General features: G+C 38.8%; 1 protein-coding gene across 2 annotated transcripts in view; it reads right to left on the bottom strand.

Annotated features, from left to right (window-relative positions):
- Positions 1-2,334: 2,334 nt before the first annotated feature.
- XRCC4 (X-ray repair cross complementing 4) overlaps positions 2,335-13,281 on the bottom strand; it is a 413,125-nt gene continuing 402,178 nt past the window's right edge. The window contains exon 8 of one of the 2 annotated variants that reach the window (XM_069085054.1): positions 2,335-2,359. In XM_069085054.1, the coding sequence (XP_068941155.1) occupies positions 2,350-2,359 (10 nt within the window). In that variant the 3' untranslated portion in view covers positions 2,335-2,349. Of the gene's footprint in view, positions 2,360-6,226; positions 6,378-13,281 lie in introns of those variants that run through there. The other variant, XM_069085051.1, reaches the window with a different exon arrangement.

The following is a 13,281-nucleotide window of genomic DNA, read 5'->3' as shown; positions in this document are numbered from 1 at the left end:
TCAGTCTAGCTAGTCAGCCAATTAGCAGGGTCCAGGACTCCTGGAAGGTATGTTTTGATGATGAGAAGAGGAAAAGGACTAACATGAAGAATTCAGCTTTGTTAGAGGCACTGGATCCTGAGAGGTTGAGGCAAGAATAAATCTCACCTCCTTTACAATTTTGCTCTGGATTAGCCTTGAAGAGCAGCTTCAGGAGTTGATGTGGGGAATTTTAAGTAACATATTCTCACCTTTTATAGGGAATAGTTTTCCATGCTGGACCCCATGCTGGGCAAATTCTCAATGGTAAAAACCTTTGGGGAACATATTTCTTTTAGTTTTATTTTTAACTTGAGAGTAATGAATAGAGGGCCAGGAAACAAAGTTATCTGTGTTGTATCATCATATTGAGAATTTTACATGGTTTTGGCATAGGCATGGGAGATACTTAGAGACCTTAAGTCCACATTTTATTCTGCCAAATCAAACATTTTGTAGGGATCAAACCTAATGGAATAGTGTATTCACTACATTGCTTCATCAACTGTATGACAAAAGATGGGGTTTATAGCACAATATCATTTGCAAAAACTTTGCTCTTTCTTGTTATGCTTTCATTAAAAGTGCCTTCATTATGTATATAAATTGTTCTTATGAAGGTTTTGTAGGGATAGGGAAGCAGACATGAAACAGAAGCTATTGCGATCTTGATCCCCTTTTTTGTTCATAATAATGGGCATTAATTTTTCCTGGCATTTGATATTCAATATTATGTGAGCTCCAGCCCAGATCTTTGCACATATTTGGTCTGATCCAACTATTCTTCCTATCTGTTTTCTTTCATGTTACTTTTATTTCTTCAAGTAGCACATCAGAATTTGGGGTGTTTGTAATTGGAATGTAGTAGTTCCACTGTTCTTAACAGATAAAACCTTTTGACATTGCAATATTTTCCATTTTTCATTTCTGTATTATTATCTTTCTGGTTTCATCTCTAAATCCTCTCAGGATTATTTCAGGATAAACTAGTTTAAGTGGATCTCTCATCAAACTTTTTGAAAACTTGTTTTTCCTTTTACCATTTCTTGCTGTTTTATGAATGAAACTGTACATATTCTACCACCATCCTCTTCTGTAAGATGTTATATAGAAGTTTATTTCCTTGGCTACGTTATCATTCTGCTCGATGAGGAGATCAAATATTTTCTGCATAAAGAAGTTTCTTGGTTCCTTTGGCCTCTTCATTGCAGCAGCTGCTTTACATTGGTTAGACTTTTATAGGGAATTGATTGTGATAGTAACTGCTAATATCTGTATTTTTAAAAATCTTTTATTTATTTTTTAGTTTTCAACATTCATTTCCACAAGATTTTGAGTTACAAATCTTCTCCCTGTCTTTCCCCTACCCCCACTCCAAGATATCAAGCCTACTGAGTACCCCCTCCCCCAATCTGCTATCTCTTATATACTTCCCCATTCCCCGCTAACTTTCTAGTAGGGCAGGATGGATTTGTATACCCCAGTGCCTGTATACCTTATTTCCCAGTTGCATGTAAAAAACAAATTTTTTTAAACATTTCTTTTTAAAACTTTGATTTCCATATTCTTTCCCTTCTTCCTTCCTCATCCACCCCCACTGAGAAGATAAGCAATTCAATATAGGTTGTACATGTGTAGTTATGCAAAACGTTTCCATAGTAGTCATATTGTGAAAGACTAACTGTATTTCCCTCCACCCTATCCTACCCCCCACTTATTCTATTTTCTACTCTGATCCTGTTCCTTTTCAAAAGTGTTTGCTTCTAACTACACTCTCCCTCAATCTGCCCTCCCTTCTATCATCCCCCCTTTTATCCCCTTAATATCTGTATTTTTACATATATTTTTTCTTTACACACATAAAAATTGGGAGTGGGGTGTGGAACTGAAGCATAATTGGAAGCTCCTGATGAAAACACTCCCTATACTTAGAAGATCAACAACATTGAGAAGATAAGTGACTGGCCTGGGATCACACAGCCAGTGATCCATCAGAGGCTGGATTTGAGCCCAGGTTGGCCTCAGTATAAGGCCAGTCCTCCGTCCAAAAACATCAGAATGTCACTCTTCCATATCTATAGCTTACATAAATAATTCAGGTTGGAGCTGCCTCAGTTACATGCAATATCCTTTTCTCCTTTATATCTTTTTGCCTGATTGGATGCAAATGTTGATCTTAGCTTATAAGTTCATGGTCTGGTGGAAAACGGACAGCTGATTGACAAATAACTCCCACATCAGTAACTAATCACACTGCCTCTGTGGTACCATATACTTTGCATCAGTAGTAGATTGACCACCAGGTGCCAGGTGATGATATTCCTTTTTTGTTCATGGTAACCTACAAACATAGAAAAAAAATCTTAATAGACCTTAGTCTTGTGTGGCCTCCTTTTGCTTCTGCAGTGATAGTGGCAGAATAGCAGAAAAAAGGGGAGAGAGGGAGGGAAGGGGCAGAGGATACTAAGAATAATATAGCCATTAGTACACCTATAAATTTTAACTTGGCTGTTGGCACTCTAAATATGAGGTCTTTGATTGATGACCCAGAGGACCTAAATCACATCCATTTTGACAGTCTCACCATAAATGAAACCAGAAGAAACAAGAAACCTTCACCTAAATGGAAAAATGGCTCATGGTTACTTCTTGGTGGGGTAAAGAAGTCAATTGGAGGAACAGGTTTTGTTATATACTCAGAGGAAACAAGAAACATTATTTCAGGGATATTTGGGCATCTCATATCACAGCATTGGAGAAAAGTATTTGTAAAAAGATCACTATGAAATGTGTAAACCAAGTAAGGATGAAATGATAGAGGAATTCTATGAAGAGTGTTAGAAGACACTTCAAAATTCAATCTACATTTACTTGAGTACATGGTAACTTCAATACAAATGTGGGAAGATGAAGAACAGCATATGAGAAGGCATGGTACAGGAAGACAGCTGGAGAGAGAACAAAGATTTATGGATTACACAGAAGCCATACATCTCCATATCTCTCTGGAAATGATAGTTCTCTAGTGAAAACTAAATAACATCACGAAGAATGAAATCAATTACATTTTCACAGACAAGAAAATACATGTACTGATGTGGGACTTACCCCGAGTCAGTTTTCTATGATAAACTAAATTCCCTTCATAATGCAAATGAATGATAATGGCTTAATTTGTTACCCTTACAGTAAGATCATCTTATGGCAATTAAAGTCAGAATTAGGGAAAAACATGAAGAAAGAATGAGAAAAATACATAGTATACAATTGAAACTCTTAACCTGAACTATTTAAACAAGTAATTGAAAATCAGAAATGAACTACAGAAATTATATTGACACTGATTATAATAATTTTGTCTAGAAATTTAGCCAATGCAAATTAATTGTTACAATAAGGAGACCAAAGGAGTCAGAAGGCATCTTAATCAGCAAACATCTGACTTGCTTGAAAAATAAGAGAGAAAGAAAGACGTCCACCAAAGGTAACACAGCATTAACATATAAATCTTCTGAAGAAGGATGATGGGATTATTATGGGCAGTATTGTCTCATAAAGCAAAGAGAAGCAAGCAAAGAGAGGGTAGAAAATTTTTAAAATTTTGGCAATTTAAAATTTAAGCTAAGTCACCCCAAGGGCATTAAAGGACAAAATAAAAGGACTACAAATGAAAGAAAAATGGAAAAGATTTGCCAAAAAAAATATTTTCAACATACTGTTTTCTCTGTCTGGGACAGCAGAACTGTATCATACCTGAAAGCTAATATCATGGTTCTCAAAATGCTTATGCTTATTGAAGAAGTAGAAATTACTCTAAGGAGAATAAAGACAGGAAAAGCAATTGAATTGAAAAAATTATAAATAGATGAGATCTCTGCTAGAAGGAGAGATGAGTGTGAGTACATTGAGCACACTGATATATAAGGTTATCTGAAGGATAGAAACATGTAAAAGTCATAGAAAAAAAATATCTCAGACTTTATTAATATCTAGAAAAGGTGACTGAGTGCCATCAATTGTTACTGAGCCATACATAACCATGGTGAATCTACTCTCCCATCTATGAAAAATTTTTATAATAGTCATCTATACCCCCAAAGGAAGGCAGTCTCTGGATGAAGATACGAGTAAAAAACAAGTAGGTTTTAGTAAGTGATACTCACTGCTCCCCCCCCCCCCCCAAATCCCCTCCGCCAAGGCAATCAGGCTTAAGTGACTTGCCCAGAGTCACAAAGCTAGTAAGTGGCTGATGCTGGATTTGGAGCTCTGGGCTTCTGGATTCCAGGGCCAGTGCTCTCCCCCCTGCACCACCTAACTGCCCCAGCAAGTGATATTCAGCAAGGCACCTTGTCCTTACCATTTTGTGATCAACTGAAAGATACATAAGATCCCATTGTGTTCATTGGTTGTTGATTATTAAAAAAAAAATTGACTTAGCACGACCAAACACTGACTTACAGGCTCTTTTACAGTAAGGTTTCTCCCATCAGAGTTATTCAAGATCCCTTGGAAAGATAAAACTAAAAATATATAAATAAGTTAAAATGTTTTTCTTTTTTTTTCTGAACCATACTCTTGCAACAAACCTTTTACCATCCTCCTTTATGCCTACTTTTAAATCATTAAGTACATGTTGGTTTCATTTAGAGGTTTTCTTTTATTTTTTGTTCATTTGCTCTACCTTTTGATCTTCTACAGCATATGTTGATGTCAAAGGCAAAATTAACTTCAGGATGTTGTTTTTATTTTTTTATTTGTTTTTTGGTTGTTTGTAATGGGTTTGTAATGAAGTTTTCACCAGTTTGCTACAATGGCATCTTCATCTGGAAGACACTGGGGAGCTGCTTCTAGGAGCCTCATGATGGTCTGGCTGGCCTATCAGGTGTTTGGGAGGAGCCTTTTTCCACTGAATAGTAGCTGTAATTGTCAGCATCTTCAGAAGGGGCTGAGTTAGCTCTGGCTTTCTTGCTTTGTTCTCTTGGCATCTGGGAGAGTGAAGTGATCACCACAGCTTCGGTATCATGAGGCCTTCAGGACAGAGTGCAAATGTCTATATTTGTCCCCCTCGGCCACTAATTTTTGTGGAAATCATAGTTGGACAGTACCACCACCCATCTCTTGCAGAGAGCACCTTACTCAGCATTTATTAGACTATAAGTCAATTGGTTCACACTTGTAACTTCATCCTATATACATATCCTGTATATATATTGTTTCTTTGTGTTTTTGTTTTTTTTAAATTTTCAGTCATTTCCCATTTCAAAACCAGGAACTTTAGCTTGTGGATAGGATAACAGGTGTCACTGTCATTCATGACTCTGCTGATAAATACAACTGGCTTCATGTGTCCTTTACTCTCTTGGTACCAAACTGCTCCTGAGCTCTCCTCTGGTTATAGGTCAACTTATTAGTCAATAGACAAGGATTTCATATCTAGACTGCCACTATCTAAGTTAATGTTTGGAGGTAGTGTAAAAAAAAATGTGACTCTATATAACCTCTGATCAACTTTTTTTTTTAATTCATTTTTTCAGTTTCAAATTCTTTCTCCCTCTCCTCCACACATTGAGAAGATAGGAAAAACAAAGCTCATTACAAATATGTATAGTTAGACAAAATAAATCCCCACATTAGCCACGTCCCACTCCCTCACCCCTCTCCTACCCCTCACCCTCACTGCTCCTAAATTTCATTCTGAGTCTATCACTTCTCTCTCTGGAGGTAGATAACATGCTTCATCATAAATTCTTTGGAATTGTGGTTGGTCATTGCGTTGATGATAGTTCTTAAGTCTTTTAGAATTATTTGATCTGAAAATGTTGCTGTTACTATATAAATTGCTATGGCTCTACTTACTTTATACCACATTAGTTCATATAAGTTTGACTCATTTTTAATCACTTTCCCAACCTAAGCCCATGTTGCATTCTTCTTTGTTTTATGGGTTTCCATGTATATAGTGTCAATGCAATATCCATAGCACCAATGTATGCCTGCATAGTGCTTGATTGCAAAATATAACAGACTCTCCATATATAAGATAGAAGTAAAACATTTATTTGGACACCAGAAAACCAAGTCCCAACACCAGGAAACAAAATTCATCATAGCAACATAAAAGTTAATGTACCACAAGGTAGCAGAGAGCCACACCATACGTTAGCCTTCCCACAAATCAACACAAGTCTAGCTATCACAGCAGGTTATATACACCAACTTTTACTCACAAGTCTGTCTCCCTCAGATGTATCCTCTCCTTCCAACTGTGTCTAGCTGCTCTGACTCCCAGCTTCCTGTGGGCTCTGCTCCACCCTTCAGCAAATTCCTCCTGCCACAGGCTCCATGTGATTATATTCAGCCTATTAGGGGACAGAGTATATTTTCAAAGCAGGGAAGGTCTTCAAATAACCATTACCATTACCATTGCACTATGGCCAAAGAATCACCAACGGGGCAGCCTAATAGTGTTGATTTTCTTTGTATCTATCAAGGTTTTCCTTGGACAGCAAACAATCTATTGTTGAGCCTATAGCTGAGCCTATATAGACTTATCAGGCTTTGTAATCCACTGGCCTAGTCTTTGAAGTATCTGGAGATATTTCCATGTCATAATGAGACACAGGGATGAGATTTTGTGGAAAAGAGTCCTTGTATCCATAAAATTCTACAATGCTCTTTTGAGAAGTATTACACATTTTACAATTGGCTAAAAATGACAACAATATCAGAAGGGGAGAAAGTTTGGACCTGTTCTTTCATTGGTGTGGTAAATTTGCAATGTAGAAATTCTTTGCATTGATGAATACCATCAACTCTCCTGTAACTTAGATATAGTATTAGTTTCCTGGGGACATTGAGAAGCTGAGTGACTTAATCTTCACAAAGCTCATCTCTGTCAGAATAAGAACTCAAACTCAACTTTCCTTGACTCCCAAGCTAGACCACTGTCCACTACACTTATACTACCATTGAGGAGAATGGTAATTCTTCACATCTGCATGGTACCCAGCAGATTAGGGATGTTACCCTTGCCAACAAACTTTTGAAGTTGGAAGTGAAGATAAATGGATTTTAAATTCATTTAAATGGATTTGCAGTCATGGTCACATAAATCAGGAGATGAACCCTGTTCTCCTGGCTCTAAGTGTCCCATACCTATGCCTCTAACTATACCCATGAATACCTTTTTCATCACATATAAAATATGTGGAAAGAGAACAATTTTATGTCCATTCAAAGACTCTTTTTGGTTATTTTTCATACAGAAAGCCCAAGAAATATAGAGGTGAAGTACCTTACCCAGGAATACTCAATTGATTACAAATAATACTGAGCAAGTCTGATGGACAGGTTATTAGACCAACCTTATGAATTGTTCTTGAGAAAGGATATGTGCATGAAACAGAAGATCCACTATCTTCAGCAGTCATTCATTCAGCTATACTGTTCTAACAGAGAAATAAGCACATGGTATCTCTTACACTAGAACAGCTAGGTGGCACAATGGATAGAACACCACACCTGGAGTCAAGAAGACATCTTCCTGAGATCGAATCTGGCCTCAGACACATCCTAGTTGTGTGACCCTGGGTGATTCACTTAGCCCTGTTTGCCTCAGTTTCCTCATCTGTAAAATGAGTTGGAGAAGGAAATGGAAAATCATTCCAGTATCTTTGCCCAGAAAAGGGTCACAAAGAGTCAGACACAACTGACATGTCTGAATAACAGCAAAAACAATTTCTTACACTAGAGACACAGAGTAGAGTGAAAAACCAGGAAAGATCCAGAGGAAGACAAGAGACAGAGGGGCAATGTGAAGAGGGCAAAGAGAGTGAGGAAGGTTAGTGTCTTTCCTTCCTTCTCACCAGGGCTACTTCTCTAACCTGCCTCTTCTTCATGGCAGCCAGACATGCAGGATTGCCTTGAAACTTTTATATCCTGGGATAGAGGATAGTTGCCTAGGCATTTATGAGTGAATAGAGTACTGGAGTCAAATACAGATCTCTATCCAGATAGGGCCTGGAGTCAGGAAGACCTGAGCTCAAACCTAGCCTCCAATATTTACTAGCTGTGTGACTTTAGGCAAGTCACTTAAGCTCTGCCTCAGTTTCCTCAACTGTAAAATGGTGATAATAACAGCATGTACCTCACAGGGTTTTTGCAATGATAAAATGAACTATTTTAAATTGCTTTGCAAATCTTAAAGCACAATATAAATGTTTGCTGTTACAGAGGATAAGAACTAGACCTGTGCTTTGAGGGGTATAGGGAATTTCCAGATGAGGAAACTCCCTCTACTAATGCAGCTAAGGACTTTCTCTGTAATTTAAAGCCTTAGAAAATTGCCTAGCATCCTAAGGGGTTAAGGTACTTGTCTGGGGTCACACAGCAAGTATGTGTCAGAGGGAGGATTTGAACCCAGTTCACCCTGTCTCCAAGACCAACTCTCATTCCAGTAGGCAACAGTGCCTCTGTGTGTATGTGTATGTATATGTATAATGTCTATGTGTACGAAAACACATGTACACACAATCATTAATACATGACAATCATAGAGGGGTGGCACATACAAAGGCCAACTGGCCCTGGAGCTAGGATGACCTGAGCAGTTCCAGGTCTACATTTGAGCATACTGGCTGTGTCCCTGGACAAATCATTTAACTTCTCGGTTCCCCAGAAAATACACTGAGACTACAGGTTGAAAAGCAGTTACTGGTCTGTATTAGTAGAAGACAGAAAACTACTTAGGTCAATAGTTTTCTTATCCATAATTCCCTAGACCAATAAGGTTGTAAATCCCATAATGATATTTTGAAATATCATTCCGTTGATCAGAGTCATAGATGACTCATTTAAATATCATCCAGACTAATATATTATATGCATATTCAGTCACTTTTCAGTCATGTCCAACTCTTCATGACCCCATCTGGGGTTTGGCAAAGATACTGCAGTGGTTTGCCATTTCCATCTCCAGCTCATTTTACAGATGAGGCAACTGAGGCAAACAGGATGAAGTGATTTGCCCAAGGTCCCACAGCTAGTGTCTGAGGCCAGATTTGAACTCAGGAAGATGAATCTACCTGACTCCTTCACTGCAACACCAATATTTGTAACCCAGTGGTATTAACTCCTCAGATTATCAGTTTTGGTTTCTCTTAATTACTGAGTATGTTTAAGTGCTGTTTTGTAGAATTAAGGGCCCTCTGTGATGTTGTTTCACCCAATGGGATCTTTTTTGTTGAACCAAGTAGTAACTCACATTTATATAGCATTTTAAGGCCAATACCTTTCCCTACAACAACCCTGTAAGGTAGCAATATATATATATATATTATTATCCCCATTTTACAAGGAGGTAACTCAAGCTCAGAAAAGTCAGTGACTTGTTCAAGGTACCATAGCAAACAAGTGCAAATAAGTCTTGATGAGTGCAAAAAATCCTGCAAAGTGGATGGATATATTCAAATTCACCCTAATAGAAGTTATATTTATATAAAATACAGTCATTGCTTCCAGTCAATGGGAAAACACAGGATGAATGAAAATAATGTAAGCACTTCACAGGATTCATTATTGATACTAATCAGAGGACACATACAGGAATCAGTATTTAGGGCCAAGTCTCCAGATTCTAATCTCAATGCCCTTTTTCTACTCTTCAATATCAAGTAGAGTAAGAGCCAAATGGATTTAATCCAAGAGTTCTAACTGAATGTGTGGAGATGACCAGGGCCCAGTATGCTAGGGCCAAGAAGATTTGGTTAATTCTAAGTATGCCGGGTCACTTGGCAGAACTTCTAGTCTTTTCTAGACCATTTCTGCTGCTTCTCTCCTCTAGAAAATTATAGAAACTTTGGGGGTGGCTAGGTGGCTCAGTAAGATCACCCGCCCCAGAGTCGGGAGGACCCAGGATCGGTTCTGGTCTCAGATACTTAACCCCACACAAAATAACTGGCCGTGTAACCTTGAGCAAGTTACTTAACCCCAACTGCTTTACAAAATTAAAAAAAAAAGAAAATTATACAAATTTCAGTTTACCCCATAGGCCAACAGCCATTCCCTAAGCCATGTGCTTTGAACATAATTAGAAAGGCTCTAATATATAAGAGTATATACATATAACTTTAAGTAATCTATCTCTCTTTTGGTCTATGCTATCATTAAATTGCCCTTCAGTCATAAGCAGGGGCATGCTGGTAAATGTTTAACAACCAGGTCCCTGGAAAAGGAAATGTACATATGATACGCTTTTAAACTGAATCTGCATTATTAACATTTTCTCGATCACTTTCTTAAGTCTAGACAATCAATAGGACAATAATCAAACCTTGATTAATAGTGTATGTTAACTTCTAAGGTGTGAATGCTCACAATAAAAATCTAATACTCGGCTTTCTCTGAGATGGCTCCAACATATTATCCTTGACTGCAAGATAATACTGAGCATGTTCCTAGTGACTTGGGTGAATGTCAACATTTTATTCACAGTTGTGTACTAGAGGTTCTTAATCTGTGTTTTCTTTATTTTGTGGATTATGGGGCAAAATGAAAAGTGTTACCTTTGTAATATTCTTCATATCTCCAAATCACACCATGTACACACAATAATACTTAGGAAAAGTTGTTCATTTTAATTCACTCATTATCATCATACAATATGCCAATTATTTTCCTAATTACCACATTAAGTGCTATACAGATAAAGCTATAAATTTAACCACAAGTAGACTCCTTAATCTCTGAGAACTGATAAGGCTCCATAGTGAATGAACTAGTACAATTAACATGGTGCAAACATTGAAAAGGCAGCTGTCTGCAGATGGTTTGACAAACCCTGAAAGTTCCTCCTCCTCCTTTCTGGGCACTTCCCTGAAATCCCCTCCATGAGCTGTTGTCTTGGAACAGAGTCGTGAGATCTGAGAAAGATCTCCGGAAAATGTCCTGGGAGAGTGGAGAGAATGCAGGCAGAGGACCCAAGTCCAGATCCTGGTTCTGCCGTTTACTAAATGTGCATCTTTGACCAATCAAGAAGCACTGATTAAACACCTCTGTTCCAGGCACTGCAGGTAGGAGCTGGGTTTTACAAAACCAAATGAGACCCAGTCCCTGTCCTCAAGGAGTTTACACCCTAATAACTCCTCTGGGTTTTATTTTCCTGCTCAATAAAAGGCGAAGGACGGGCTAGCTGACCTAAGAGGTCCCTAATCGCTCTAAATCTCTGTCATCTTTCGCTGTCTGTGCTCCAATGAAAAGAAACAAAAAGAAAAGCTTCAAACACACAACCAAGTTTTGCTTCAAGCAATCATGCCCTTGACCCACAAAAGCAGAGAGAGCAATTGTAGAGTTCAGGGACTAGAGAAACCATTCTTTCCTATGAAGCTGAAATGGATAACAGTGTCATTGCTCACGGGCACATCTGAGAACACACACGATGTGGAACAGTCATAAAAGATTCAAGTTCTTCTATCTCATCCCCCTGCCCCCACCTCCTTTCCTCGGCCAAGGGATGCAGTGACCTACATTCATCTGCTCTGTCTTTAATCTTTATGATTCTATGAAATAAGCTACTCCTCCTTGCTTCAAAAAGCCCAGCAGCCAGAAATGACCTAGACAATTTTCTGCTGAAAGCAGTATCCCCATACGGGGTGACCATTGGAAAGGGGCCTGAAATGTGTCTCCCTGCTGAGGGTTTCTTTGGCCTGCATGAGTGACCACATTCAGTAAATATACAGTTCAGCAAATCCGATTGCCTCAGGTTGTGGATTTCTTGTGGAAGGGCCCGTCTGGGCACTGGGCTCACTGGGGATGAGGGTGCTTTATACTACACAAACACCTTAGAAATAAGACTTCCTGCCATTTCCAGAGAATCATCTCTCCCCTCCTCATGCTGTCTGCAGAGACCAATTCAAACAACATTTTGCTCTTCTCTTTTGCCTTTCTCTTTTCTTTTTTAAGCTCCCACTCTTGGGTTTTTGTTAACATTAAGGGGAAAAAAGCCCACCGATATTTAAAACTACATTTCACTCACCTTGTAAAATGAAAGAGTACATTGTACAGGCCCTGAAGAAAAACAACACCTCAAGGCTGCTGGGGAAAATGAGAGTCAACGCTTTTATCAAACTCCAGGGTCCTGCTCCTCAGCTGTAATTGGAACCACGTGCTGAAAATGCGGGACAGGATTTTCAGCTGTTCTTTAATTAAATGGGATAAAATAAAGGACTCGACTTCCCCTTTCTGGCCCAAAGAGGCCACTGGAGGTGCAACTCGAAGTCTATTAGCTGTGCTGATTGATGACACGGGCTAGGGAAGCTGGCACTGGTGTCAGGACTCCAGAGGCATCTGCGGTGGCAGTTAGAATATTAAAAAAAGGTTCTGCAGAATTTCTCTACTGTTATTCAGGGCCTTTCACTAAAAAACAACTGGTTCTCTGAATGGGGAAGGAAGAGAGGTGGCCAAGGAGCAAAACCCTGGCAGGGCCATGACTGCTGTTAATGATTTTTGAGTCTTTTGGAAGATTGACGTGGGCTGTATTTTCATATCCCATATAAAACAGTTACTGCAAAAGTCATCAGTAAGGCACAAAAAAAGCACCTTCTAACATACATGCCTACTGAAAAGGGTATGAGAAATAGGACCTAGAGTTTTTAGTTTTAGTTTTTTAGAAACTTAGAATTTTTTAGCTTGCAAATATTTCTGAAAATGTAATAAATTTCTAATGTGAGAAAAAAAATAGTAGTCATCTTTCCCCTTCACACTTGAAAATGTAAATACTCTGCTGTCCTGATTTATCCAAAACTGAGAATCCCAGAGATTCAATCATTAGCTCACTTCTTTTTTAATCAGTCAACAAGCATTTATTAGGTGCTTACCGTGTGGCAGGCACTGTGCAAAAGCCTGCGAATACAGAATAAGGCAAAAACCAGCCCCTGTCCTCAAAGAGCTCACATTCTAATAGGCAAGACAACATGCAGATAGCTATGTACACAGCAGGTATCTAAAGGTAAATTGGGGGTAATCTAAAAGGGAAGGCACTAAGGCCGAGAGGCCGTTATTGCAGGTGATCTGCCTGGTCAGCCCTGAGAATGCTCTTCTTGCTCAATGCATCTGAGAATCTGCTGGGTGTCTGAATCCCCTCCAAAGATGCAGATCACACTTGAGCCGCACTTGTCCATCCTATGCTGCTACATTCTATGACCACTGGTAAATCTGCCGCAGCAGAGAAGGGTCCATCCATTGTTCTTGAGGCTTTCTTCAAGGTCT

The sequence above is a fragment of the Petaurus breviceps genome, unplaced genomic scaffold (assembly GCF_028583685.1).
Source record: "Petaurus breviceps papuanus isolate PSGF00001 unplaced genomic scaffold, PetGlider_PUasm1.0 175, whole genome shotgun sequence".
Classification (NCBI taxonomy): Eukaryota; Metazoa; Chordata; class Mammalia; order Diprotodontia; family Petauridae; genus Petaurus; species Petaurus breviceps.
Note: the sequence above shows the minus strand (reverse complement) of the source record. Positions and strands in the feature narration are given on the sequence as shown.